General features: G+C 45.2%; 2 protein-coding genes across 2 annotated transcripts in view; one reads left to right on the top strand and one right to left on the bottom strand.

Moving 5' to 3' along the window:
* LOC139564449 (SH3 domain-binding protein 5-like) overlaps nucleotides 1-5,254 on the top strand; it is a 28,801-nt gene extending 23,547 nt beyond the window's left edge. The window contains exons 7-9 of the mRNA XM_071383980.1: nucleotides 21-240; nucleotides 2,324-2,644; nucleotides 3,160-5,254. Coding sequence (XP_071240081.1) covers nucleotides 21-240; nucleotides 2,324-2,644; nucleotides 3,160-3,383 — 765 coding nt within the window. The 3' untranslated portion in view covers nucleotides 3,384-5,254. The remainder of the gene's footprint in view (nucleotides 1-20; nucleotides 241-2,323; nucleotides 2,645-3,159) is intronic.
* Nucleotides 5,255-7,000: 1,746 nt separating this feature from the next.
* LOC139564448 (calpain-7-like) lies at nucleotides 7,001-24,963 on the bottom strand. The gene is made up of 19 exons (XM_071383979.1): nucleotides 24,591-24,963; nucleotides 24,144-24,252; nucleotides 21,481-21,638; nucleotides 21,044-21,111; nucleotides 18,883-19,110; nucleotides 18,518-18,604; nucleotides 18,191-18,317; nucleotides 17,692-17,871; nucleotides 17,369-17,515; nucleotides 16,966-17,072; nucleotides 16,486-16,606; nucleotides 14,740-14,984; nucleotides 13,197-13,332; nucleotides 13,013-13,088; nucleotides 12,791-12,936; nucleotides 11,709-11,771; nucleotides 11,473-11,603; nucleotides 9,574-9,666; nucleotides 7,001-7,467 (listed from the first exon to the last, which is right to left on the bottom strand). Exons 1-19 carry the CDS (start codon nucleotides 24,690-24,692, stop codon nucleotides 7,323-7,325), a joined length of 2,469 nt encoding a protein of 822 aa, XP_071240080.1. The 5' UTR covers nucleotides 24,693-24,963; the 3' UTR covers nucleotides 7,001-7,322.
* Nucleotides 24,964-26,501: the final 1,538 nt, after the last annotated feature.

Raw genomic sequence — 26,501 nt, 5'->3', positions numbered from 1 at the left:
CCCTTTCTGTCCGTCTGTAGCACCTAAAGCAGAACGTGGATGAGTTGCAGGCCAAGCTGAGCCAGGCCAAAGAAGGGTACAAGACGGCTCTGAGAAACCTGGAGATGATCTCAGACGAGATCCACGAACGCCGACGCAACTCTGCCATGGGCCCCCGGGGGCGGGGCGTGGGCGCCGATGGCGACAGTGTTGCCGTGGATGACATTGCCAGCTTCAAGATGGAGTCGGATGGCATCTCCAGTGAGTACACTTACAATGCATGATGTTCTGGTCATTTCATTTCTGTGCTTGAAAACTGCAGAAACTGTTCTTGTATCAACTGTCCTACATAGTGAGGCTAAACAGCCAGCCTTGCCTACTTTTCACTAGTAGTTGGGTACGGCACATAAACACCCTGTTGACTCTCCTTCTGACTTGTTCTTCAAAACCTTCGTAGGAATTCCTAGAAAACGTCATTATTGACATTGTGCAGGGAGGTCTTTTCTTCGAAAACATCATGATTGTGTCCGGCTCCTGAGAGGGTTGCCTGTTTTCTTGGAATGTTTTCCTAGAATTGGAACATTAAAGGCACACAGAATGTTTGGAGTTGACTTTATTGAAAGTGAAGCACTGCCCTGCGTTGGTGTCTAAATAATATTACAATACATGCTAAATGTGCTCTTTTGAAGTCTGTTAATTCAATTTTCTTTCAAAGGAAATGCCTGTTCAATTTAAAATGCCTGTATTGACTTTGCAGAAGATCCCATGATATGACAACTAGCCTAGAGACAGCGTTACTGTTTAAGCTCCTATGGTTAAGGTTAGGACTTGAGTAATGACAGCTGATCCCGAATCAGTTAAGTGCTGAAGATACACACTGATGAGATTGAGGCTGAACTGTAGTCAGACGAAGACAGTGGATGTTCACAGCAGTGTGTGTCACTCACTGATCCACTTCCTATTGTCCTGCATTATGGGCTGCAGGATGATGTTTCCATGGCAACCTCAGAGCCCTACTGCTGACTGACCCACTTAGCCACCATTGGCTAAGGTTATTGCTGTTGCGCGTTAACCCACATAAACAGTAATATGCTGTGTCTGTTTCAAACTCTCCGATGGCAGTAAACAAAAGAATCAGCGATTGCCCATAGTTCAAAGTCATAAAAACATTCCTTCATTCATACAGTCGCAATCCATGTTGGAATTTGTGACTTTTGACCCCTACATGGGAAATGGATCTCATATTAGTCTTGAAGTGCTGTATGTCTCTACACTCCCTCTTTCAGTGTAAAGTATGTGTCTGCAGTATTCCAAGGAGTCGCTCTCCCCCTTCTACCCACCGTCTGTCTCCCTCTTCTACCCACCGTCTGTCTCCCTCGTCTACCCACCGTCTGTCTCCCTCGTCTACCCACCATCTGTCTCCCTCTTCTACCCACCGTCTGTCTCCCTCGTCTACCCACCGTCTGTCTCCCTCGTCTACCCACCGTCTGTCTCCCTCGTCTACCCACCGTCTGTCTCCCTCGTCTACCCACCGTCTGTCTCCCTCGTCTACCCACCGTCTGTCTCCCTCGTCTACCCACCGTCTGTCTCCCTCTTCTACCCACCGTCTGTCTCCCTCGTCTACCCACCGTCTGTCTCCCTCGTCTACCCACCGCCTGTCTCCCTCTTCTACCCACCGCCTGTCTCCCTCTTCTACCCACCGCCTGTCTCCCTCTTCTACCCACCGCCTGTCTCCCTCGTCTACCCACCGCCTGTCTCCCTCGTCTACCCACCGTCTGTCTCCCTCGTCTACCCACCGTCTGTCTCCCTCTTCTACCCACCGTCTGTCTCCCTCTTCTACCCACCGTCTGTCTCCCTCGTCTACCCACCGTCTGTCTCCCTCGTCTACCCACCGTCTGTCTCCCTCGTCTACCCACCGTCTGTCTCCCTCGTCTACCCACCGTCTGTCTCCCTCTTCTACCCACCGTCTGTCTCCCTCTTCTACCCACCGTCTGTCTCCCTCGTCTACCCACCGTCTGTCTCCCTCGTCTACCCACCGTCTGTCTCCCTCGTCTACCCACCGTCTGTCTCCCTCGTCTACCCACCGTCTGTCTCCCTCGTCTACCCACCGTCTGTCTCCCTCATTTGCTTTTTCTTCCTACTCCCTCTCTCCCCTCCTTACCCTTACCCTCCCTCTCCCTCCCTTTTCACCTAAACCCCTTCACACTCAATCTCCAGCTTCCTGTTTTCTCTTTGGATTTTTGGGATTTTGTGGATGCCACATTGATGCTCTGCATGTACACTCAGTTGTACAGTAAAGGCTTGTTACATCTCAACCATTCTTTCCCTCTGTCTGTCTCTGCAGTGACGTCTGAGTCGTTTGAGGATGAGACCTGCAGCAGCAGTGCCATGTCAGAGGAGGACTCAGAGACCCGCTCCACCTGCAGCCTGGGCTCCTCCTCCCACTCCCCCAACAGCCTCCAGGACCTCCCTTCGCCCTGTCCCTTTGTCAGCTCTTCCTCGCCCTGCCCCTCCTCCTCCTCTTCCCCTGCTCCCTCCTCACGCCCCTGCAGTCTGGACCTTCCCAGCCCAGTCTCGCTGTCTGACTTTGGCCTCATCTCTCCTGTCCTGGGACCACGCAGCGAGTGTAGCGGGGCGTCATCACCGGAGTGTGACCTGGAGAGAGGTGTGTGTGTGCGGCCAAAAAAGTAAAAAAGGAGAGCTGGGTTTAGAGCGTGTGTTTGCATACTGTATGAGGTAGTGTGTAAATATGCAGACAAGTGAAAAAGGAGAGAGATTGATGGTGTGTGTGTTTATTTTCAGTAAGACATATCGTCTTCTGCTTCCTGTCTGACTTGCACCTGAGCCAGAGGAGAGACCTATTAGTCATAGTGACAGCTAGCCTAGTGCTTAGGCCAGAGCAGGTGAAGAGGCACAGGCAAGCAGTACTGCTGGGGGATACATCCTAATCTCCACTGGGTCCCTAAGAGCCTGCAGAAAGTTTTGGACCAGTGAGAAAGGGTAACAGTGGGAACTTTTAGAAAAAGACTTGGGTATGACAGTCTACGGGTGTGTGCAGGGCTTCCTACACACGAAGGATATTCATTACTGTTTACGTGAGTTTTTTGGGGCGGGGCTTCCAATGTACTTTATCTATCTCGATCACCAGGCTCACACAACATACCTCTCTGTGTGTTTCAGGTGACCGAGCAGAGGGAGCGGAAGGTAAGCTGGACAATACTGTAAACAACAACATCACCACCGTCCCAAACACCAACACCAAGAAGACCACGGGCCTGGAGGGCCGCCTCAGCTTCCTGTCTCTTCGACGCTCACGCAACGACAGCACCAAGAACGCCAAGCGCGAACGTCAAAGCCGTTCCCAGACCCCCACCCAAACTGTGGTTCTGATCAACGGGGTGTGATGAGGAAAGCTAATCCACAAGCTAACCCCATCACCGGCTTTGTGTGCCAACATGCTGTATTGCCAGTAACCACACACACATTCCATTCTACCCCGTGAACTAATACTGGCTAAGTAAACAGAAAGTGTCTCAGTATGAGATACTATGAACTAAATGTCAGTGTATATACAGTTCCTATGGATCATGATGATGAAGAGACTTAAGACCCAACCCAGGGTTGGTGATGTCATGAAACCACCACTTCCTATAGAAAGGACCTTTCCCCCTTTGACCTCCCACCCATAGCTTCCTCAGTCAGATTGGCTTCCCATAATTCCCTACTGTACTCCACACACATTAAGGACAGTGCTGGCTAACGTCCTACGGGTGGGGGCCCATGGTATATGAGGGGAAATGGGACAAAGTGTTTTTTTTACTGTGATATTCTCCCTGAGAGGGAGCTGCACTTCCAGACAAGATGTGATTCTGTTGGTAAATGAAAGAATGCACTCCTAGCTTCGACTATTAAAAATGGGGGTTATTTATAAAACTTGATGTCTCAGTGAATGTGCCACCTGTTTTACCAATACAGAAATTAGTAAAATACAAAACATTGATAGCAATATATGTTATGCTTTTGTAAACGAAGAGCACGCATGAGGCCAAGATTTAAAGTCAGGATTACAAGTACATTTTACGGAGTTGAAGTTTTGTGAATAACCCTCATAACTTGTAATATTACTCTGCTATATCCTCTCACAGATACTTGACATGTGAATACTCTCACCATTATGTAATCCTGTGTACGGCATATAGAGCCTATGGCAACTGCTTCATGTTACCATGGAGACCAAACACCCCCTGGCTGGCATCTCTTTGGACAGCCTGTGCATTTGTCCAATAGAGGTCTTCAGAATTGGACTTAAAAGAACTGTATTCTATTGCACAACTAATTTCCCAGTGAGCTAACAATCCATCTCGCCTACAGTACACATAAAGCTGGACTTGGAATCTGATTGAACGAGAGTAGAATAATTGTGTGGGGTGAGGCTACAGTAGATATACCCTCCCCTCTTCGCTTCCTCCTGGTTCCCTCCATCCTGTGGTTCTTCGGTGCCAGGGAAATGGGCCTCCAGACACTGTCACCCCCCCTAGCCCTCCTTCCATCCATCTCCCTGTCATGGCATCCCCAATGGCCCTGTACTGAGGGACAACATCCACCCACAGACGGTAACACTAAGAACTGAGCAATAGCGCAAGGACAGAACTTTTGATAACCATATCTGCCCATGGACACTTTCATATAGAGTTCTCTGTAACGAAATGCAAATGGCCAGCCTGGTAATTCTCAGAACCTGAGGATGGTTTTGTCTTGGACCAATCTTGAGGATAAAGTGAAACTGATGATGGTGAAGAACGATGAGGCCTTTTGTGGAAACTGACAGAATAATTAATAGTGAGTGTTGTGATTTCTGGTGACAGTATCAGCTACTGTAAGTTGTAGATCCATATTGGCTAAAGTGGCACACAGTAGACTGTCAGATGTTTGTGAGGTCTAGTCGTCTGTCTCAAATAGTGTTAAATTGTCTTCCTCTCCTGGTCTCCTTATGCTCCATGGCCACTGAGTTATGAGAAAAGCAAGCTATTGCACAAGCGTATGCAGTCTATTTGTTATTGTGATCGCTACAGTCTATGTATGTACTGTACATGTACAAATGTAATGTGATTTCGATGTTTATCTCTGTCACCCTTCGCTGTGGAATATAAGGATATAACCATGAACAGTCCCTGTCATAGCCGTTTTCTTCCAGTGGGTGTTGTTAGAGTAACTTTCCATTGTGTCTCCACAGTTTATGTGCCTGTTTTCTGAAAATAAACTGATGTTCACTGCAGTAAGCCTTTGTTCATTTCTGAAGTTCTATACAAATGTAGATCAACTAATCTTTTGTCTTTTTTCCTCACTAGCCTGCAATTCTTCGGTCAACCAAACTCAAGGTCTTATTTGGTTAAATGACCCATTGACCCAAATTCCAGGTAGATTTAAAAGTTATTCTATAAAAACATGTCTGTCAGAACCCTATACAGTAAATGACTAGCCTGTAGCCATTCTGACTCCAAATGAGCTATACTGATATTTTCTTGGTCTTGCTGACATTGTCAAAAGAGTTATTGAATCGCTGCAGATAGCCTATTGCAACAACAACAAAAAACTATCAGATCATTGCTTTCTTGCAGGTTGTTTACATCACCCTGGCTCCTCATTGGCAAACCTTAACATGATTAACCACAGTAGAAAAGTACCAGACTCGTGCTGGGATTCCCCATTGGGAAGCCGTGTGCTGCTGACTGTAGGGCTACAGGATTCAGAATGTTAGCAGGTTTGACATTAGCCACGGCTAAGCCAAGTGAAGATCTTTGGTGGCAAGGCAGCACAGAACTAGATTATAGGATCCTGTTCACACTAACAAAAGTTAAACTGGTTTTCAGATTTATCTTCATATTTGCTTTCCTTTTGTTTGTCAGACACTTGACTTAGCAGTATTTGTCAGTTGCCAAATCTGGCTCTGGGGTTAAATTCCTGCCTTTTACCTAAACAATTGTTTTGTTCTCTCCCTCTTTACTGCACTGTCTCTGTTTCTCCTCTACCTCTCCAGATCCCTCAGGTCTGGTAGTTGGTCTCTCTGTCCTGTGATTCTCATTAGAGGTTGTGACCAGCTGCTGCCCACGCAACACACTCTGTTTTCAAATGCTCTCAGACAGGAGAGAGGCCAGATCTTCACCAACACACACAACACATTTTCTGATTTCCTTCAATGCCATGTTTGAATACATCATTCCACATTTAGTGCAAGTTAAGCAAAATCATACAAGACTTTTGCATTTGACATAAGTGGCAACAGCAGCAATAGTTGCCGTTTAACAGTCACTGGAGGGGGAAGAAAACAGAAATGTAATTCTATGTAAAGAAGAATGAAACGACAAAGAGCAGCCATTTTGCTAATGCAAAATAAGTCTACATGGTACAGGTGACTCTTCTAGTAAGTCCATGCTTTCCTTTATAAAAAATAAAGTATGTTTGAGGAGTGGGTCTTGTCCACGAGACTGGATAGCATTGACACTTTACAGTAATTGTCCAGAAAAGGACAAAGCCACTAGCAGTCTTGCCCGTATGACAAAATGTTAACAGAGAAGAAGAAACCGCTGTGAAGTGTTCAAGTCCTTGCTGAAGCGTAAACAAGAGACTGAAGATTGGCAATACGTTTCAAATGTCGTATTCCATGTGAGTACACACACGCAAAATTCCAGGAACTTATAAATTCCTTGGTCTTCCCTAAATCCCAGTTGGAAGATTCAAGGAATCTGGAAAACCAGGGAATGTATTGAAAGTTCCTAGAATTTTGCAACCACACACACGTCCTGCATGCCTGTGTCACGCATCCTTATAGATGCCAGAGATTAGTCCTGTACAACAGAGAAATCCCTGTCGTGGTGCGGTCTCCTGAGAAAAAGACAGTAGCGGTTGCAGTTGAGAACATCACCCTTCGTTCTTGGTAAATACCAGCACTGCCTCTTGAGTAGCTAGACTGGTGGTCAACAAGCGCCAAGTAATTGAACATTGAAAATCAGAAGGGCCATAGTTGTTGTGACATCATTTACTGTATCTGTCATTATGGCAAAGGAGGAAGAAAGCACCTCCAACATTAGCTCTGATAGTTATTACTCAGTCAGTTTACATTTTTTGGTACATGTTCTTGCACACCCCTCAGCACATAGAGGGCTAGGTTCCATACCAAAAACTTGTCCCTTTCCAAATACCCTTGATATTAATAAAATAAATCAGTCTCTTTTGGGTCCTCCTGCAGTCATAACAAGTTCCACCTAGAGTTTAGGGAACAGTGAGTGTCCATGCTGTGTGCAAGTTATTCCTGGTGTCACACCTGAATCCTTCCCCCCCTCTCCTTACTGGAGCTGGGAGACCTTTAGGGACGTGGCACTGCTGAAGTCCAGGAAGAAGGGTCCTTCCTGTTTGGGCAGGAAGGTGGTGGGGATGACGTTGTAGATACCAGCAGGGACATGGTCCGCCTCCATGTAGCAGAAACCACACCTATAGAGAGAGATAGAGCAAGAGAGCGAGCGTCACTATGGCTTTGTCTCAATAGTCTCAAATAGCACCCTTTCTAATCTCCATTCCTTTATAACCTGTTGTTACAATGCAGTCCACCACCATTCCTGGACATTTTCTGTTTCATATTTCATTACCCACAAATAAATACATACAATGTGTTCAAGAGCTGATTATATGAATGATTTATAGAGATGATCTGCTATTGAATACGAATTTAACCTGCTTTAACCTCATCCACAGGATAATATTGCATAATCAACAATCATGGTCTAAATGTGAGGAAAATGTTATGAATATCTTTACTTCCAATTATTTCAAAATAATTTCTGACACACACAGTCTTTGCCAAAAGATCTAACTGTGCAGCGAGACTAATTTCAGTACACTTTCAACCTTTGAACCAGGCTAACTTAATTAGCATAGACATCCCAGACGTCTGTTCCCTCGGTGTTGTGACTGTAGCCACCACATTTAGGCAGCATGTCATCGGCTTTGGAAAATCATGTGTCCCCAATATATGTTCCAACACTGAACTTTAACCTGTGCATAGCATTTTATGATGGATGCATTAAAGCGGTCACCCCGCCTCTGTTTTAGTAAAAAGCTGAGGGATGGGCCTGGAGAAATGTAACCACTTTCAAATTCATAGACGGAAAAGGGATACCTAGTCAGTTGAGCCGCGACTGCAAGGACTGACCATAGATGATATCAAAATGATCGTTTCAACCATGTAGAGGCTATATAGTGTTTGTTTACATTTATGTTTACCAACATTGGAGTTAAACAAGCCCAGAGTTTCACAGTAGGAAAATTACACTCATACCCGGGTTGAAAATGGCCAATTTGGAACACAGTAGCTGTACAGTAACATGCTATACATGAGGTCAGAGGTCAGAGTCTGTATGGGTTTTGACTGAGCCGTCTGGAACTTGAGCACCGTGCGCGACAAGAAGTTGCCCCCATTCGTTCCGCTAATTGGGCAAAATATTTTGTCGTCCGAGTGAGGGAAATGCTGTAAATTAAGAGGACTTGATGTATTTTGAAAGATGAAACGTTGAGGATTATAATAAATACCACTGACGTCATACAAGTGAGCCAAACACGCGTGAGCCCAAATGTGCACTTCACATTACCATATGAAACTCATGTAATATACAGTGTCAACGTTTATGATCACTATGTTTGATGTACAGTTACAAGATGACATGGCGTTATGACCTGGGATGTCCTGAACACAATGAGCCTGTGTTTGTTTTTGGGGCTGCGGACTACACATTTGAATGAACTCTTGACTCCATTCTATGCTCACCAAAATTACCATCTGCTTCTCTGAATTGGCTTGTGAAAGCCTACTGTAAAATCATATTTTTGAATTTAATGACGCCAATCTGACCCAGACTGGGATTTATAATGGAGCGTTTTTGGACAGTATTTATTTTTAGAACAACAGTAATTGTGTGATGGCGGGGATGCAGGGCTGTGTTGCAAACAACAACTACCAGTGCATATGGTCGGCACAGCTAGGAGAGCTCAAAAAGCACCTTGTAGTTGAAGACTCGTATTTTAGTCATAAAAGTGTATTGAAGTTACTTAGGAACTGTGCATACTTAGGAGAGGTGTGTGGCCACTTAAACACCAGCTTGACCTCTCACTCAAACTCTTGTAATTTTTTGGTCTTATGTTGGACCTACCCCAAACCATGAATATTCTTATCATGTTACTGAATGAGTATTTTCAGATTTCGTAAAATGCTGTAAAATACACATCAAATCAACAGCAGAATGTTTGGATTCAGTCGTGTCAGGTGACCTGTTGTATCCTCAACTTTAGTCTAATACATTTACCATAATCTCCAAACTGTTCCCTTTTAATTGCTACCATTGCTATGCATATGCTTTCCATATCTCTTCTTTGATAAATATTTCCATTTAGCCCTATCTATATAGGCCAATTCCCACGAGTGTAAAGGGTTAATATTAGGATTGATACTGAACTCATCTGGAACTCAACACTATGTACTGTCCCTGAACACCTCTATGAGCTGATAGACAAACACACTATCTCCTGTGTATCCTGGGTGAGTACCTGTAGTCTCCACTGTTCTTCTTCGGGTGGCCTGCAGGTCCTGGCTCTACTACAGTGGACACAGTCACCATCTCAAAGCCCACACTGTACTGCCTAGAGGGAGAGACCGAGACATGATAACAACAATAACAACACCACAAGCAACCAGAACCTTCGCTCTACTGCCCGCAGACAGAGTCATCTCCTTTTAATTAGGAGCACCAGATTAACTATTAAAGAAGACCCCCTACAGGATGACGTAAGGGAGTCGAGTAACACTGGAAACTGACTGTTAGTCTGTCTGGTCACATTTACACCTGGCAATCGTATTCTGTGACAGCTCAAATTGTCTGGATGTGTCATGACAAAGTCTCATTGGAGTCAGACTGTCAGACACAATGCAGACCGTGCATATTATTTAGCATTGTAGTCATTTAGATTAGATTCAACTTTGTCATTGAACAAGTACAGTATAACTGTGCAAATAAAAGAGTGCAAAAAATGTACAAGTAAAACAATTAAGTACAATGTATGTTATTAAGTGGGATGTATAAATGTGCAATGAAGGCAAATTGAAAGTGCAAGGAGGCATGCAACTGAAATGCAGGGATAGCAGCAATGAGGTTACCGAGGTAGACATGTACAACTGAATAATGTCCTTAATCAGACTTTGCATAGCAATGTCAGAGTCCAGTAGTACCGTGAAGAGTGCAAAGAGAGTAATGCAACAAGGTCCCTGATAGGCACTACTAAGATGTGGGCGGGTGGATATGGCTGTTACAGAGTTCAGCAGGGTTACAGTAGCTGGAAAGAAAGAAAGAAACTGTTCTTGAGCCTGCTAGTGCAGGAACGTAGAGACCTGTACCACCTGCCTGATGGTAGAAGGGCACACAGTTTGTGGCATGGATGTGCAGGGACCTGATGATGCTGCACGCCCTATGCAGATGCCGCTTGCGCTGGAGGTCTACGATGGCAGGGAGCTGGACACCAGTGATGTGCTGGGCGGTTTTCAAGGAGCATCCGCAAAACCACACTGTGGCGCAGTTAGTCAGAATGCTCTCGACCGTGTGCTCTCAGAATGCTCTCCCCAGCATCTTGGGAGACAGGCGTACCTTCTTCAGCCTCCTCAAATAGTATAGGCACTGCTGCGCCTTTTTGACCAGGGTTGAGGTCTTGAGGGTCCAGTAGAGGTCCTCGAAGATGTAGACATCCAGGAATTTGAAGCTGGGCACACGCTCCACCTCAGTGCCATCAATGAGAACTGGGGCGTGGCTGCAGCTTTTAGACTTCCTGTAATCCACAATGAGCTACTTGGTTTTCTTTGCATTGAGGGCCAGGTTGTTGTCAGCACACCATGCAGACAGGTGCTTGACCTCCTCCCTGTAGGCTGAATCGTCATTTTCACTGATCAGGCCTACCACTGTAGTGTCGTCTGCGAACTTGATGGTGTTGGAACCGTGTACAGGAACACAGGTGAAGAGGGGGCTCAGCACACAGCCCTGTGGCACACCGGTGTTCAGGTTCAGGGTTGAGGAGGTGAAGTTGTCTAACCTGACAGACCGGGGTCCAGTTACAGAGAGAGGGGCTGATCCCTAGGTCATGGAGTTTGGTGACCAGCCTAGAGGGAATTACCGTATTGAATGCTGAGCTAAAGTCTATAAACAGCATTCTCACATAGGTGTTGGTTTTGTCCAGGTGGGTCAGGGCAGAGTGTAAAGCTGTGGAGAGTAGTCCTTCTGCAGTCACCTCGGATTAGAGGAGGTTTGACGGACAGGATGAACACTCGAGTATTAAAAATGCTGTGTTACAAGAGGACATTCATTTTATATCCATCAATTGTGATTGAGCCATAAAGTGTCCCCACTGGGTGTAGTGCCCCCAGTGGTGTGGAGGGCTCCTGCAGGCCGCAGTGAGTCTTACCTGGAGCCTCGTAGCTCTATGAGCATGGGCCCTGGGCGCTCCAGGTTAAACTGGTAGATTGGGTTGTGCTTGTACGAGTCCTTGTAGTTCCCACAGCCCCCCGCACTCGGCCCCTTCCACTGGCCATTGATCTGCACAGGGAGAGAGAGGGGGCTTCAGCAATGTGAGATGGTGATTTTGTTATCATGTCAATAGAGAATGTGAACAACAAAGAGACAAGTGGAAGTAAATATTACCCGTTTGGTATGAGTGAAGGGCGTTGGGATCTTGGAGAAGGAGAACTTGCATCCAGAGTACACCTGTTGGAGGGAAACGTCTATTACTCTGTTGGAACTGAATGAGCAGGGATGTGATCAGCACAACATAGAAACATCATGAAGAAACTCAAGGAAGAATACTGGCCAGCTCTTATACAGATAGAAGAAATCATGTTCGTTCCGTACCTCACGAGAACTCTTCTGACTATGAGACTGAACGTCAATTCACTAATTCTCCAGATTATTTTTAAGGAAGTGAGAGTGCAGGAATTTATTTCACAGCCAGTTTGCTGCTTGTCAGTCAAGGCTAGAGATATTCCTCTGGTGATTGGCTTTTCTCTATCATTCTCAGAAAGACACACATGCAACTACTTTCAGGGTTTCTTCTCTTCTACGGAGGCCAAACATGTTGTTTTTGTGAGACATCAGATAACAGCTCCTCAAAGACTTCAGATCAGTTGGCAGGGGGAGTTTATGAAATATAAATGAGCAAAAAAAGGTTTGGGTCACATACTCACATACTCACACAAAACATAAAACCTTTTACTCATACAAACCAACAGAAAGTCTCTCTCCATCTCTCTGTCACACACAGAAATGCATTGCAGACAAACTCACAAGCTCTCTTTTAACTGATTTCACAGTTCTGCAAGTGGGTTCTGACACAGAACTGTTTCTAATGAAATAATTAGCACACTGTTCATTTAAGACTCAATCTGCATGGATATGAACACACACACTCACAGACTATAGGACAAAGGATACATGTTTCAGAATGTAGAATTATACAACTCAGATCTAGTTTTATATTCCTTGTGTGTACGGTATATGTATGTACACTTGACATTCATTAAGTGAAACAAGACACTTTCCTCTTTTCTCGCTCTTCATCTCATCTTCCCCCACTCCCTCTTCACCCCCACCATCCCACTCTCTTTTCTCACGCTCTATTGTGAGATGCTTGAAGCATGCTATATGCGCACTTCTGCACCGCAGTACAACAGGATCGCAGTGTTTGCCTGCCAGCGACAGATCTGACACTGTGTGTGTGTGTGTCTCACCCTCAAGGTGTAGTTGATGGTGTTCTGCTTCTCGTACTGTGACACCACCAGTGTGAAGGTGTGTGTTCCAGCGCTGGTTAGTCTCATCTTGGTCAGGTAGTGGGGGCTGTTGATCCTGATCCCATCTATGTAGGGGGGAGGGTCCGCTGAGGAGGAACATACGAGACAGTTAGAGGAAAAACACACACACCACACACACACACACACACACACAAAACTCACCAGGGTAGTAAACTTTCTTTCCCTCTGTCTTGTAAACCACCAAGGTGATGAACTCCCTGTTTTGTGCAAAGTCATCCTGAACATCAAAAGGACAAAAACAGAGTGATTATTGTTTCTATGGGAGAAAATGGGACATTGTCTGATACTGTGTGGTGGTGGACAGCCAGACAGACAGTGTGTGCACCTTGTCAGTGATGTGTCTGGTCAGCAGCACCCAGACAGCGGTGCCCCCTGCAGGACAGGTCACCTCCAGCCGGTACTGAGGGTTGTTGGCCAGGCTGTAGGCATCCTTCACCGGGCCCTGCTTCCCATCCCAGGTACTGCAGGGACACACAGAACCAGAAATATACTTCACATATCATACACGTGTATTTTTTATACACATACAGTGCATTCGGAAAGTATTCAGACCGCTTGACTTATTCTAAAATTGATTGATGAGGATTTATTTTTATTCAATCTACACACAATACCCCATACTGACAAAGCGAAAACAGGTTTTTAGAATGTTTTGCAAAAAAACTGAAATACCTTATTTACATAAGTATTTAGAACATTTGCTATGAGACTCGAAATTGAGCTCAGGTGCATCCCGTTTCCATTGATCATCCTTAAGATGTTTTTACAACTTGATTGGAGTCCACCTGTGGTAAATGTAATTGATTGAAAATGAAAAGGCACACACCTGTCTATATAAGGTACAACAGTTGACAGGGCATGTCAGAGCAAAAACCAAGCAATGAGGTCAAAGGAATTGTATGTAGAGCTTTGAGACAGGATTGTGTCGAGGCACAGATCTGGGGAAGTCTACCAAAAAATGTCTGCAGCATTGAAAGTCCCCAAGAACACAGTGGCCTCCATCATTCTTAAAGAGCTGGCCGCCCAGCCAAACTGAGCAATCGGGGGAGAAGGGCCTTGGTTCGGGAGGTGACCAAGAGGCTCCAGAGTTCTTTCTGTGGAAATGGGAGAACCTTCCAGAAGAACAACCATCTCTGCAGCACTCCACCAATCAGGCCTTTATGGTAGAGTGGCCAGACGGAAGCCACTTCTCAGTAAAAAGCCCGCTTGGAGTTTGCCAAAAGGCACCTAAAGGACTCAGACCATGAGAAACAAAAATTATCTGGTCTGATGAAACCAAAATTGAACTATTTGGTCTGAATGCCAAGCTTCAGGCCTAGAGGAAACCTGGCACCATCCTTACGGGGAAGCGTGGTGGCTTCGGGACAAGTCTCTGAATGTCCTTGAGTGGCCCAGCCAGAGCCCAGACTTGAACCTGATCGAACATCTTTGGATAGACCTGAAAATAGCTGTGCAGCAACGCTCCCCATCCAACCTGACAGAGCTTGAGAGGATCTGCAGAGAAGAATGGGAGAAACTCCCCAAATACAGGTGTGCCAAGCTTATAGTGTCATACCCAAGAAGACTCGAGGCTGTAATCGCTGCCAAAGGTGCTTCAACAAAGTACTGAGTAAAGGGTCTGAATGTGATATTTCCGTTTTTTTTATTTGTAAAATTTCTAAACACCTGTTTTTGCTTTGTCATTATGGGGTATCGTGTGTAGATTTATGATAGGAAAAAACTATTTAATCAATTTTAGAATGAGGATGTAACGTAACAATGTGGAAAAAGTCAAGGGGTCTGAATAATTTCCTAATGCACCGTACAGTAGGTATTTATAGGTATAACAGACCCTTGTGGGAGATAGAATAGGGCTGTTGTTGACTGACCTGTGGATACAGGAAGACTCTCTGAACAGGGCGGGGCTCCAGCTCAGGTAGATGACATCATAGTACTGGCACAGGTCCTCAAACGTGATCCAGAACACGCCGTTATCAAACTTCTGTGCGGTCTTGGGGTCAAAGTTGAGGTATTTGAGAAGTTCTGGGGTCCAGTTTTTCTCGTCCCGTTCACTGAAGCGGCCTTTCCACCTCAGGTGGCTCCACGGGTTCTTCAGCTGCAGGAATCGCTTCCCCTGAGAGCCAGATCAAATGGCAAAGAAGCTTAGCATGCAGGCAGAACACTATTAATGATGCGCAAAGTTACAAAGTTCTGCAGGCTCTAGTTTTGTCTTATCTTGATTATTGTCCAGTCGTGTGGTCCAGTGCTGCAAGGAAAGACCTAGTTAAGCTGCAGCTGGTCCAGAACAGAGCGGCACGTTTCGCTCTTCATTGTAATCAGAGGGCTGATATAAATACTATGCATGCCAGTCTCTCTTGGCTAAGAGTTGAACTTACACAGCTCCGACACACACACACTTACCCCATCAGACATGCCACCAGGGGTCTTTTCACAATCCCCAAATCCAGAACAAATTCAAGAAAGCGTACAATATTACATAAAGCGATTATTGCATGGAACTCTGTTCCATCTCATATTGCTCAAATAAACAGCAAACCTGGTTTTAAAAAAACAGATGAAGCAACACCTCACGGCACAACGCCTCTCCCCTATTTGACGTAGATGTGTGTATGCATTGACATGTAGGCTACGTGTGCCTTTTAAAAAATGTTTTATGTAGTTCTGTCCTTGAGCTGTTCTTGTCTATTAATGTTCTGTATGATGTCATGTTTCATGTGGACCCCAGGAAGAATAGCTGCTGCTTTTGCAACAGCTAATGGGGAGCCTAATAAAATACCAAAGACATAAATGAAATTGACCAGATACAAATAAAACAGATCATGCTACATGTATACCATGAGTGGTTATGCTAACAAGCTACTGTAACAACCATGAGTGGTTATGCTAACAAGCTACTGTAACAACCATGAGTGGTTATGCTAACAAGCTACTGTAACAACCATGAGTGGTTATGCTAACAAGCTCCTGTAACAACCATGAGTGGTTATGCTAACCAAGCTACTATAACAACCATGAGTGGTTATGCTAACAAGCTACTGTAACAACCATGAGTGGTTATGCTAACAAGCTACTGTAACAACCATGAGTGGTTATGCTAACAAGCTACTGTAACAACCATGAGTGGTTATGCTAACCAAGTTACTGTAACAACCATGAGTGGTGATGCTAACAAGCTACTGTAACAACCATGAGTGGTTATGCTAACAAGCTACTGTAACATCTGTGAGAGGTTATGCTAACCAAGCTACTGAAACAACCATGAGTGGTTATGCTAACCAAGCTACTGTAACAACTATGAGTGGTTATGCTAACCAAGCTACTGAAACAACCATGAATGGTTATGCTAACCAAGCTACTGTAACAACTATGAGTGGTTATGCTAACCAAGCTACTGAAACAACCATGAATGGTTATGCTAACCAAGCTACTGAAACAACCATGAATGGTTATGCTAACCAAGCTACTGTAACAACCATGAGTGGTTATGCTAACAAGCTACTGTAACATCTGTGCGTGGTTATGCTAACAAGGTACTGTAACATCTATGAGTGGTTATGCTAACAAGCTACTGTAACAACTATGAGTGGTTATGCTAAGTTAACACTAACACTTACTTTGTGCTCCCGGATATCCAGGACAGCGTAGGCATGCGTTGGCACAAGGCCCCACCTCTCGCCCTCCTCCTCTGTCATCACCCCCGTTGCCGTGGTGATTAGGACATCGCCCCGGTGAAACCTGTCATGAGAGGAGAGGGGGATGTGAGAGTAGTAGGTCAGCTATCTTGGCTAGGAGACCAAACTCTGAGGTATTGATAACCATGTCTATTACCATCTGGCAGCAAAGGTAATCATGAAAAATCACTACCTGACTGGAGGATGGATTAGTGGCATTACTCGGTGTGTGTGTGTATCTTTTTACAAATGTAATACGATTTGTGGATTCAAATAAAGTGTTTCAAATGTGTACGAATCTGTGAGTCATATCTCTTGGTGTGTACTGTATGTGTGAATTCTACAGAGCAGATGGACTATGTAGGCCCTTAAGTGTGTGCATGGGTGAATTAATGAGTGTGTGTTTGTGTCTGCGTGTCTCACCTCTGGTAGAGCATGCGGAAGGTGTCGTCCTTGATGAATGACTGATTGTCTGAATGCATGGCGATACGCTCTGGGATCCAGCCAGTGAGTGCGTGCAGATCGATGTTCTACAATACAATAAGACAGAACGAATAGAGATCACACTATAGAGAACATCAATAACAAGAGCCAACTGTCCAATCACGCACAATGGATGAAATGTGGAATTTAGCCCACGCTGTGAATTTGAGGGAACTGTTGTTAGCTCTGAAACATTCTCCAAAGTGAAACATTCGCTTCTCTCATATCAATTCAGTAGGAGACAAGGAGATGTAGCCAAAGCAGATAATTGAGTTGCACGTTTGGCTATTGGACAGAGCCCAGTGCAAAAGGGGTAGTACTTTCACAGGGGGAACTCCCTCACCGAGTTGGAGCCGGGGAAGTCGTAGCCTCCCATCACCTTCATGTAGGCCTTCTCTATGAGGGAGACCCACAGCTCGTTCCTGTTGCTGGAGTAGGAACACAGCAGCTCTCCATTCTGACCACATGGCAGGAAGTCGTCTATAATGACCTGCAGGGAACAGGAGGGGGAACACTTACAACAATACAACCCATTGGTAGACACTGTCAAAGACATGGCAGCTTTACAGTGACAGTCTAGTCATTTAGAGAGTGAGGTTTGCTAGCTTATCTCACAATGACATTGAGCACCAGTGGAACCAAGTCCCAGGTTCTGCAGTGTGTTACCTTTCTGGGCACACCGTTGATGTGAAGCTTCACCATGTACTTCCCACAGGGGTTATACTCTGGCTCCCCGCGCCGGTTCTGGGGGTAGATGATGCTGGTGATGAGCTTCTTGTTGTAGCGTCGCTCATAGGCAGCGCTGATGGCTAACGACGCCACGAACGAGCAGTCAGACACCACCGTCTAACAGGAGAGAGTTGGTGATTAACATTAAGAGTATGAGACTGACATCCGACCACCAGGATGGGAGGTGAATCTGTCAGTTTTATCCGTCACATTGACAGGTATTCAGTATAGAGCAGATTATCTATAAAGTAGGTAGGTTTTATCAGACAAAACATAAGTACAAGTGGCGCCATCTGATGATGAGTCAATTCCAATACAACTCATATAGCTACTGCACTCTTAGTGGTCTACACCTTAAATAATGATGTATTTTACAGGGTTCATTTTGGTCTTGATTATTGATATTGAATATTGGCGGCTGTGTGTGTGGCTGGACCTGTTTGATGCTGAAGCTGGATACAGATAAGATCATGGTGGGGTTATTGCAGATCTCGTCAGGGCGAACCCAGCGGGAGAAGATGGTTCTCTGCTTGGGAGACAGGGCCAGCTTGCCTAGTTTGTCCCTGGGAAACATCCACAGAGAATAAAAAGTCTGACGTTAATCACAAATTAACAGCTGATGCAATCAAGCGGCACTCCATCTAGTATCTGCTTTCAGATGGAAATTGGTTGTCAGTAGAAATGTATCATGTCTGTATTCTACAATCTGTACACCCACTTACTAAGGAGCTTTTTTAACTCGGCCAAGAATATCCTGACTTACGAGAATGGAACAGGAAAGGCAAATCTCTCCTTCAGGTCCACGCTCATGAAGGGGACGAAGGGTATGCTGTTGATCTTGGACGTGCTCCTATTTGGAAAGGAGGAGAGGAGAATCAGGAGAAATGTAACATGTGTACCTTACCCAGCAGGTGAAAATGTAGACGAGAGTCAAACCTGAACCTTCAACCAAACAAAGGTGTGTTACTAGCTAACCTTTAGAAAAACCAGTCACACACTGGCATTATGCTCCGAGGGAAATGGGGATTATTATGGAACCACAGATCATTGCTTCTTGGGTGCCTAAACTCAATGTGTTGACCATGTTCTATGATTCTCCAGAGTCCAGATAGATCCCAGCCTGCTCACCTGAGCACCTCGATCTCTTCTGAGGTGTAGCGCTGACCCTGAGGCTCGCTGGACTGGACCGGCCTGACTGGCTGGGGACGGTTCTGGAGGGAGAAGTCAGGTCCAAGGGGGAAGAACTGTCTGACGGGGCAAGGCCCCCCACTAGGTTTGGCCCCTGAGGGCCCCGGCCTGTCCTGTGGTGACTGGGCTAAGGGACTGGCGGACTGGGACTCCTTCAGCCCCTCCGCCCTGGAGAGAAACAAAGTGGTTGGTTGGTCAGTCGGGTTGGTGTTCCTTGATCATTTACAGCACATTCGGAAAGTATTCAGACCCCTTGACTTTTTCCACATTTTGTTAAGTTACAGCCTTATTCTAAAATGGATTTTTTTAAATACTGTTACGTTCCCCAGTTTCTGTGTTGTGGTTTTGTTTGTATGTTTGTTTTTCATGAAATGGCTTCCCCCAAGCAGCTGATTGGTCGGCCCCATTGCTAATTGGAACTGACCCCACCCTCTCGTCAGAGGATACAGCTGTATCCCATTACAGACTCCTTCTGAAGCTAGAAAAGCCAGTGTTCTCTTGTTAAGAGAGAGCTGATGGTTATGTCCTGTGTTGGTTGTTGCTGAGAGAAAGCTGATGGTTATGTCCTGTGTTGGTTGTTGCTGAGAGAGAGCTGATGGTTATGTCCTGTGTTGGTTGTTGCTGAGAGAGAGCTGATGGTTATGTCCTGTGTTGGTTGTTGCTGAGAGAGAGCTGATGGTTATGTCCTGTGTTGGTTGTTGCTGAGAGAGAGCTGATGGTTATGTCCTGTGTTGGTTGTTGCTGAGAGACAGGTTTGTGTTAAGTTTGGTTTGTGCCGCTGATCTGAGGTATGGGTGTGTCAATAGGACGCAGTGTTTTTGATTCTTGAAATTGTTTACTTACGTTTTTATTCTGTTTAATTTATTCCCAGGGGGGAAGGGGAAGGCACCTAGGGTGTGCTTAAGCAAGAGGCCTGCGGGCATACATAACCCGTAGTATTTACTGTCTATGCACACTAGGTAAGACCTGGGCGGACCACCCCCTGTATTTTGGTTAGCGCACCAGGTGGGGCTAGTTAGGTAAGTAGTGGGTAGGCAGGTAAGGTAGGAGAGGGGGCTCGTTAACTTTTACTTTCTTTGCTTTCGTCCAGCCTCTTTTTCCCAAAATTACCGTGTGACGGAATAAATTCCCTGTAAACGGTAAATTCTCTGCCTTTGTCATCCTTACTCGCACCTACAATCCCATTCATCTTTCACGCCACGGGGAGTTGAGTTGTAGCAGGGTGTTGCGTTCCCTCTTCCTAGAGGCGTACGTAACAAATACGTATCAATCTACTCACAATACCCCATAAAGACAAAGCAAAAACAGGTTTTTAGAAAATGTATTAAAAATAAAAAACGTAAATATCACATTAACATAAGTAATCAGACCCTCTACCGAGTACTTTGTTAAAGCACCTGTGGCAGCAATCACAGCCTTGAGTCTTCTTGGGAACTCTGTCAGTGACCATCGGGTTCTCGGTCACCTCCCTGACCAAGGCCCTTCTCCCCCGATTGCTCAGTTTGTCCAGGCGGCCAGCTCTAGGAAGTCTTGGTGGTTCCAAACTTCTTCCATTTAAGAATGATGGAGGCCACTGTGTTCTTGGGGGCTTTCAATTCTGCAGACATTGAAAGCCTTGACACAATCCTGTCTCGGAGCTCTACGGAAAATTACTTCGACCTTATGGCTTGGTTTTTGCTCTGACATGCACTGTCAACTGTGGGACCTTTATATAGACAGATGTGTGCCTTTCCAAATCATTTCCAATCAATTGAATGTACCACAGGTGGATTCCAAGTTGTAGAAACACCTCAAGGATGATCCATGGCAACAGGATGCACTTGAGCTCAATTTCGAGTCTCAGAGCAAAGGGTAAATAAGTTCAGTTTTTTTTATTTGTAATACATTTGCAAAAATGTCTAAACCTGTTTCGCTTTGTCATTATGGGGTATTGTGTGTAGATTGATGAAAATATGTATGTATTTAATCCATTTAAAAATAAGGCTGTAACTTAACAAAATGTGGGAAAAGTCAAGGGTCTGAATACTTTCCAAATGCACTGTATACAACATTAGAAATGTAGAAATATTACACTATAGAGAGGAGGGGAGAATGACCTTACCTATCGAGGGCCTGACGAGCCAGCTGCTTCAGTTTGCCCTGCAGCCCCTGGTCTGTCGTATCATGAGACTGTGAGAAAGTGGGAGAAAAGGAGTGGGGGGGGGGTTACACTTGACACCTGCCACAAATTATGTACCCTAGAGACTAGATCAAGAGAGATGTCAATACATACAATGAAGGCTAGTGGTGCATCAATCTGTTCATGGCCTAATCCAAATAAACAGTTCTTATACCTGTTCCTGACTACACCTCCATTGGACCTGGTGATGACCCAGGAATTAACATCCTGTATAAATGTTTGATACAGTGGTCTGAATAGCAGAGAGTATAGCTAATTTTGTTGTTTTGCTCAATACAAGAGCATTGGTGGTGAATGTTGCCTCTGTAGTCTCGCAGTGGGCCTAAAAGAAGCCTGGGTCTTTCCTAAGCAGCCCCTACCGTCTGGATGCAGAGTTCCACGGCCTGTGTGTAGAGCTCGATGGCCTCGTCCCCATTGCCCTTCTCATCCTCCTCAAAGGCCTGGGTGACCAGGAAGTGGGCCCGCTCCAGATCCACCTGCTGCTTGCTCTTCAGAGGATCGCTACTTTGAGCTTGAACTGCATGGGGTCAAAGGTAAGTAGGACACAACGGAACATTAAAAATATATATATTTTCACATACACTGGATAGGTGCAGACAAATGTTGTTGTTTTACAGCCATAGTAGTATGGCGCCCCTGGAGCAAATTAGGGTTAAGTGCATTGCTCAAGGGCACCGACCAATTTTTCACCTTGCCAGCTCAGGTATTCAAATCAGCAACCTTTAGGTTACTGGCCCAACGCTACAACCGCTAGGATATCCTCAATGAGAGGCTGACTAAGAAAATAACTGGATGAGGGAAATATAGGTGTTATATATTTGAGGTGATGTGGATATGTTAGGATAGCTACTGCCAACTACAGCATTGAGAAACACTGGAAACAATGAGAGGTTTCCTCTACCCAAATAAGGCTAGTGCCTCATATCAACTTGAATACAGTAACATGTCCCTCATGAGCGACAGAGATATTAAGAGGCTTTTAGGCCCGGGCAACCGTATAGTATGAACCTGAGTCACACCCACTCTCCAACTTAACGGGACATACCCACACACCCTTTGTTGCTTTTATGTATTTTGCTTTTTGTGCTATTGCTCTGTCTGCTATGTGTTGCTTGTCCTATGTTGCTCTGCATGTGCTCACTGCTCATTGTTTGTCTGTATTGTTATTGTAATTGTTTTTAATAGCCTGCACAGGGACTGCGGTTGAAAATTTGCCGGCTGGCTAAAACCGTCGCTTTTACTGAAATGTTGATTAATGTGCACTGTCCCTATAAAAATAAACTCAAACTCAATCTGTGGGCCAGTTTCATAAACACAAGCGAAGGCCCTCACATCTCACACAAACATGCACAAACAAGTGAAGTGAAGTGTAAGCTGTTCGGTAGGTCATGGAAAGAATGACTCAGAAGGAAACTCACTAAGTTTACTGTGATCCAACATTAGATAGGCTAAGGACTAGATACAGTGCATTCGAAAGTATTCAGACCCCTTGACTTTTTCCACCCCTCAATCTACACACAATACTCCATAATGACAAAGCACAAATAGGTTGGCAAATGTATAAAATAAAACTGAAATATGACATTTACATAAGTATTCAGACCCTTTACTCAGTACTTTGTCGAAGCACTTTTGGCAGCAATTACAGCCTCAAGTCTTCTTGGGACACCTGTATTTGGGGAGTTTCTCCCATTCTCTGCAGATCCTCTCAGGCTCTGTCAGGTTGGATGGGGAGCGTCGCTGCACAGCTATTTTCAGGTCTCTCCAGAGATGGCTCTGGCTGGGCCACTCAAGGACATTCATAGACTTGTCCCGAAGCCACTCATGCGTTGTCTTGGCTGTGTGCTTAGAGTCATTGTCCTGTTTGAAGGTGAACCTTCGCCCCAGTCTGAGGTCCTGAGCTCTCTGGAGCAGGTTTTCATCAAGGAGTTATCATCTTTCCCTCAATCCTGATTAGTCTCCCAGTCCCTGCTGCTGAAAAACATCCCCACAGCATGATGCTGCCACCACACTTCACAGTAGGGATGGTATTGGCCAGGTGATGAGTGGTGCCTAGTTTCCTTTCGACGTGACGCTTGGCATTCAGGCCAAAGAGTTCAATCTTGGTTTCATCAGACCAGAGAATCTTGTTTCTCATGGTCTGAGAGTACTTTAGGTGCCTTTTGGCAAACACCAAGCGGGCTGTCATGTGCCTTTTACTGAGAAGTGGCTTCCGTCTGGCCACTCTACCATAAAGGCCTGATTGGTGGAGTGCTGCAGAGATGGTTGTTCTTCTGGAAGGTTCTCCCATCTCCACAGAAAGAACTCTGGAGCTTCTTGGTCACCTCCCTGACCAAGGCCTTTCTCCCCTGATTGCTCAGTTTGGCTGGGCGGCCAGCTCTAGGAAGTCTTGGTGGTTCCAAACTTCTTCCATTTAAGAATGATGGAGGCCACTGTGTTCTTGGGGACCTTCAATGCTGCAGAAATGTGTCCCCAGATCTATGCTTTGACACAATCCTGTCTTAGTTTTTGATCTGACTTGCACTGTCAACTGTGGGACCTTATATAGACAGGTGTGCCTTTCCAAATCATGTCCAATCAATTGAATTTACCACAGGTGGACTCCAATCAAGTTGTAGAAACATCTCAAGGATGATTAAGGGAAACAGGTTGCAATTTTAGCTCAATTTTGAGTCTCATTGCAAAGGGTCTGAATACTTATGTAAATAAGCTATTTCTGGTTTTTTAATACATTTGCAAACATTTCTAAAAACCTGTTTTTGCTTTGTCATTATGGGGTATTGTGTGTAGTTTGATGAGGGAAAAATGTAATTAATTCATTTTAGAATAAGGCTGCACCGTAACAAAATGTGGAAAAAGTCAAGGGGTCTGAATACTTTCCGAATGCACTGTAGGCTACTCACTGCAATGCTTTATGAATACGGGCCCAAACATTCTGGATGGAGTATGAGAGTGAATGAAGTTGGATCAGAAGTGGTTATGGAGGATCACCCGTTTCCCTACGCTGTTGAGTTGGACTCACCAGCATTGTGTAGGGCCTGAACCCGGTCCAGGTACTCATTGACTTTATCCTGGATGCCCTCCAGTTTAGACCCTGCCATGCCGGCGTAGATCAGGGCTTGTGCCGCCTCCTAATATCACATACAACACCAACATTATTGCTCTCAAAATGACAAATTCATTTTCATGTAGCAAAATACAAGTGTCTTAACCATGGGTCAAGTACCACTACGATAGTAAGGTACCCTATATTATTTGAGCTTCTGGATACACCTTAAAGGCTTAATACATACCGTTTGTTACACAGGTGTAAACACTGGGATGCCACTTCTAAAGGCTAAAAGTGCATCAGTGATCAATTAGTCTATTTCACAAGGGTGACCATAAGATGCAGGTGAAAGTAAAAGCCAATGAGTAGTGTGGCAAATTATTACACAACATCCATTTCATTCAGAGTCCTTAACGTTACCTTATAATAGAAGACAGCCTCGTTGTATTTTCCATTCTGGTCGCAGATGACAGCAGTTTTAGCAAATTTAACTCCATCGTGCTCCAGTGCCGTGCAATCCATTTTGTTCTAACGTTTTTTCAAACGCCTTCATACAGCCTGGAAAATATGGCTGTCCCTGTCATTCGGAACTAAAGTTAGCTAACTAACGTTAGCTAGCGGCGTTAGCTAGCAAGACGAACTTGACAGAACGTCAGACAACTAAATCAAAGCAATGAGTTACAGTTCCAAAATATAGATTTTTAAGAGAAGATTATCAAATGAATGGAATACAAACAACCGCCTTGACAATATCATTATGATATACAGCTAGCAAGTAGACGAGCTACTTTCTGCTCGATAACAACAAGTGATTTCCATGATTTAGCTTCCGGGTAGCTTCAGCGATGACGAGAGCTTTTACACTCCAATCCAGTTGGTGGCAGTATTTCGCCATTGATTGATGTAAATCTCCAGTCCACATTGAAGAGTATTCATGATCGAAACACAACACAATACAACTCGACGTGCATCACATGTTCATCGTGAGTTTTACGCACATTGGCGTTGTTAACTAATGTTTTGACTGTGTCCCTTGTGAGATGGCGGTGTGTGGAACTGAAAGATTGCGCTTAATTAAATAGTTTGTCGAAGTTCAATTTCCTCCATGTGTGTGAAACGCATAGACTTGCATTTCCTATTCAATTAAACTGTGTGCGTGCATGCTTACTTTGTTATTCCACCATTCAACACTTTTCTATCTACATGTATTTGTGAAAAGCTGTAGTTTTTTTTGACACATTGACATAACTTAACCTGTTATTTTTCGGTCTGGTGAAAGTCTTTAAGAATGAAACAAGAATATCAGGACCTTTATTCTACAGGAGTGTGGTGCAAAGGCACTGCGTGTTGGTGACAAAATCCAGACGCTGTGGAGCGGCTAAGGCCAGATTGTGAAGTTCCATTTAGATGGCTGTTACCGCCCCTCATTCGTTGTCAAACATGTCATGTTCCCAAAGGAGGCCAGCACCCTGGAGGCTGGAACACAGACCTGTCTCACATGCGCAAGGTGAGGTCCTACCAAGTGGAGACACTGGTACCAGAACTACTCCACCAATGATGGATGTCGAATGCCATCCTCTCTGGCTGCTTGTTCATACGGGGACGAACAGCTGATCGTTCTGGAGGACCTGGATGCGGTGGGCTTCGACCAGAGAAGAACCAGCGTTAGGGATGCAGAGATGAGGGCCTGCATCAGCTGGCTGGCCCACTTCCATGGCCTCTTCCTGGGGGTGGTGCCGGAGGGGCTGTGGCCCGTAGGTACCTATTGGCACCTGGAAACACGCCCTGACGAGCTGGATGCCATGGACGACTCCCAGCTCAAAGCAACTGCCTGGGAGATTGACAGGATCCTCAATGAATGCCGCTTCAAGACCATCGTTCTCGGAGATGCCAAACTAGCCAACTTCTGCTAGTGGGCAGGGTGTGGCAGCAGTGGACTTTCAGTACGTGGATGAAGGATGTTGTCTACCTCCTGGAGGAAATAGAGGAGAAACAGCTTGAAAAGAAGGTTCCCAGCCTGCCGGACTACTACTTCACAGAACTGAGGGCATCAGTAAACAAGCAGGTGGACTTTGCTGCCCTGGAGAAAGAGTGGAGGGAGATGTTTGCCTGGACAGACTTCCATCGCTTTCTCCTGGGATGGATGCCAGGACACCAGAAGATCAACAGATAAAACAAGCTGCTGACTAAAGAGGTTCTGAGGAAAGTGAAACGGTGACTTAAGCCTCTGCCATTTAGGCTCATCAATCACCTGCTTATTGGACTGGGTTGTATTGAGGGATGTAGATCAGAAAAACTGATTTGCTGTGTGTTGTTGGGGGGAGAGCAGAA

This window comes from Salvelinus alpinus, chromosome 35 (genome assembly GCF_045679555.1).
Source record: "Salvelinus alpinus chromosome 35, SLU_Salpinus.1, whole genome shotgun sequence".
NCBI lineage: Eukaryota > Metazoa > Chordata > Actinopteri > Salmoniformes > Salmonidae > Salvelinus > Salvelinus alpinus.
Note: the sequence above shows the minus strand (reverse complement) of the source record. Positions and strands in the feature narration are given on the sequence as shown.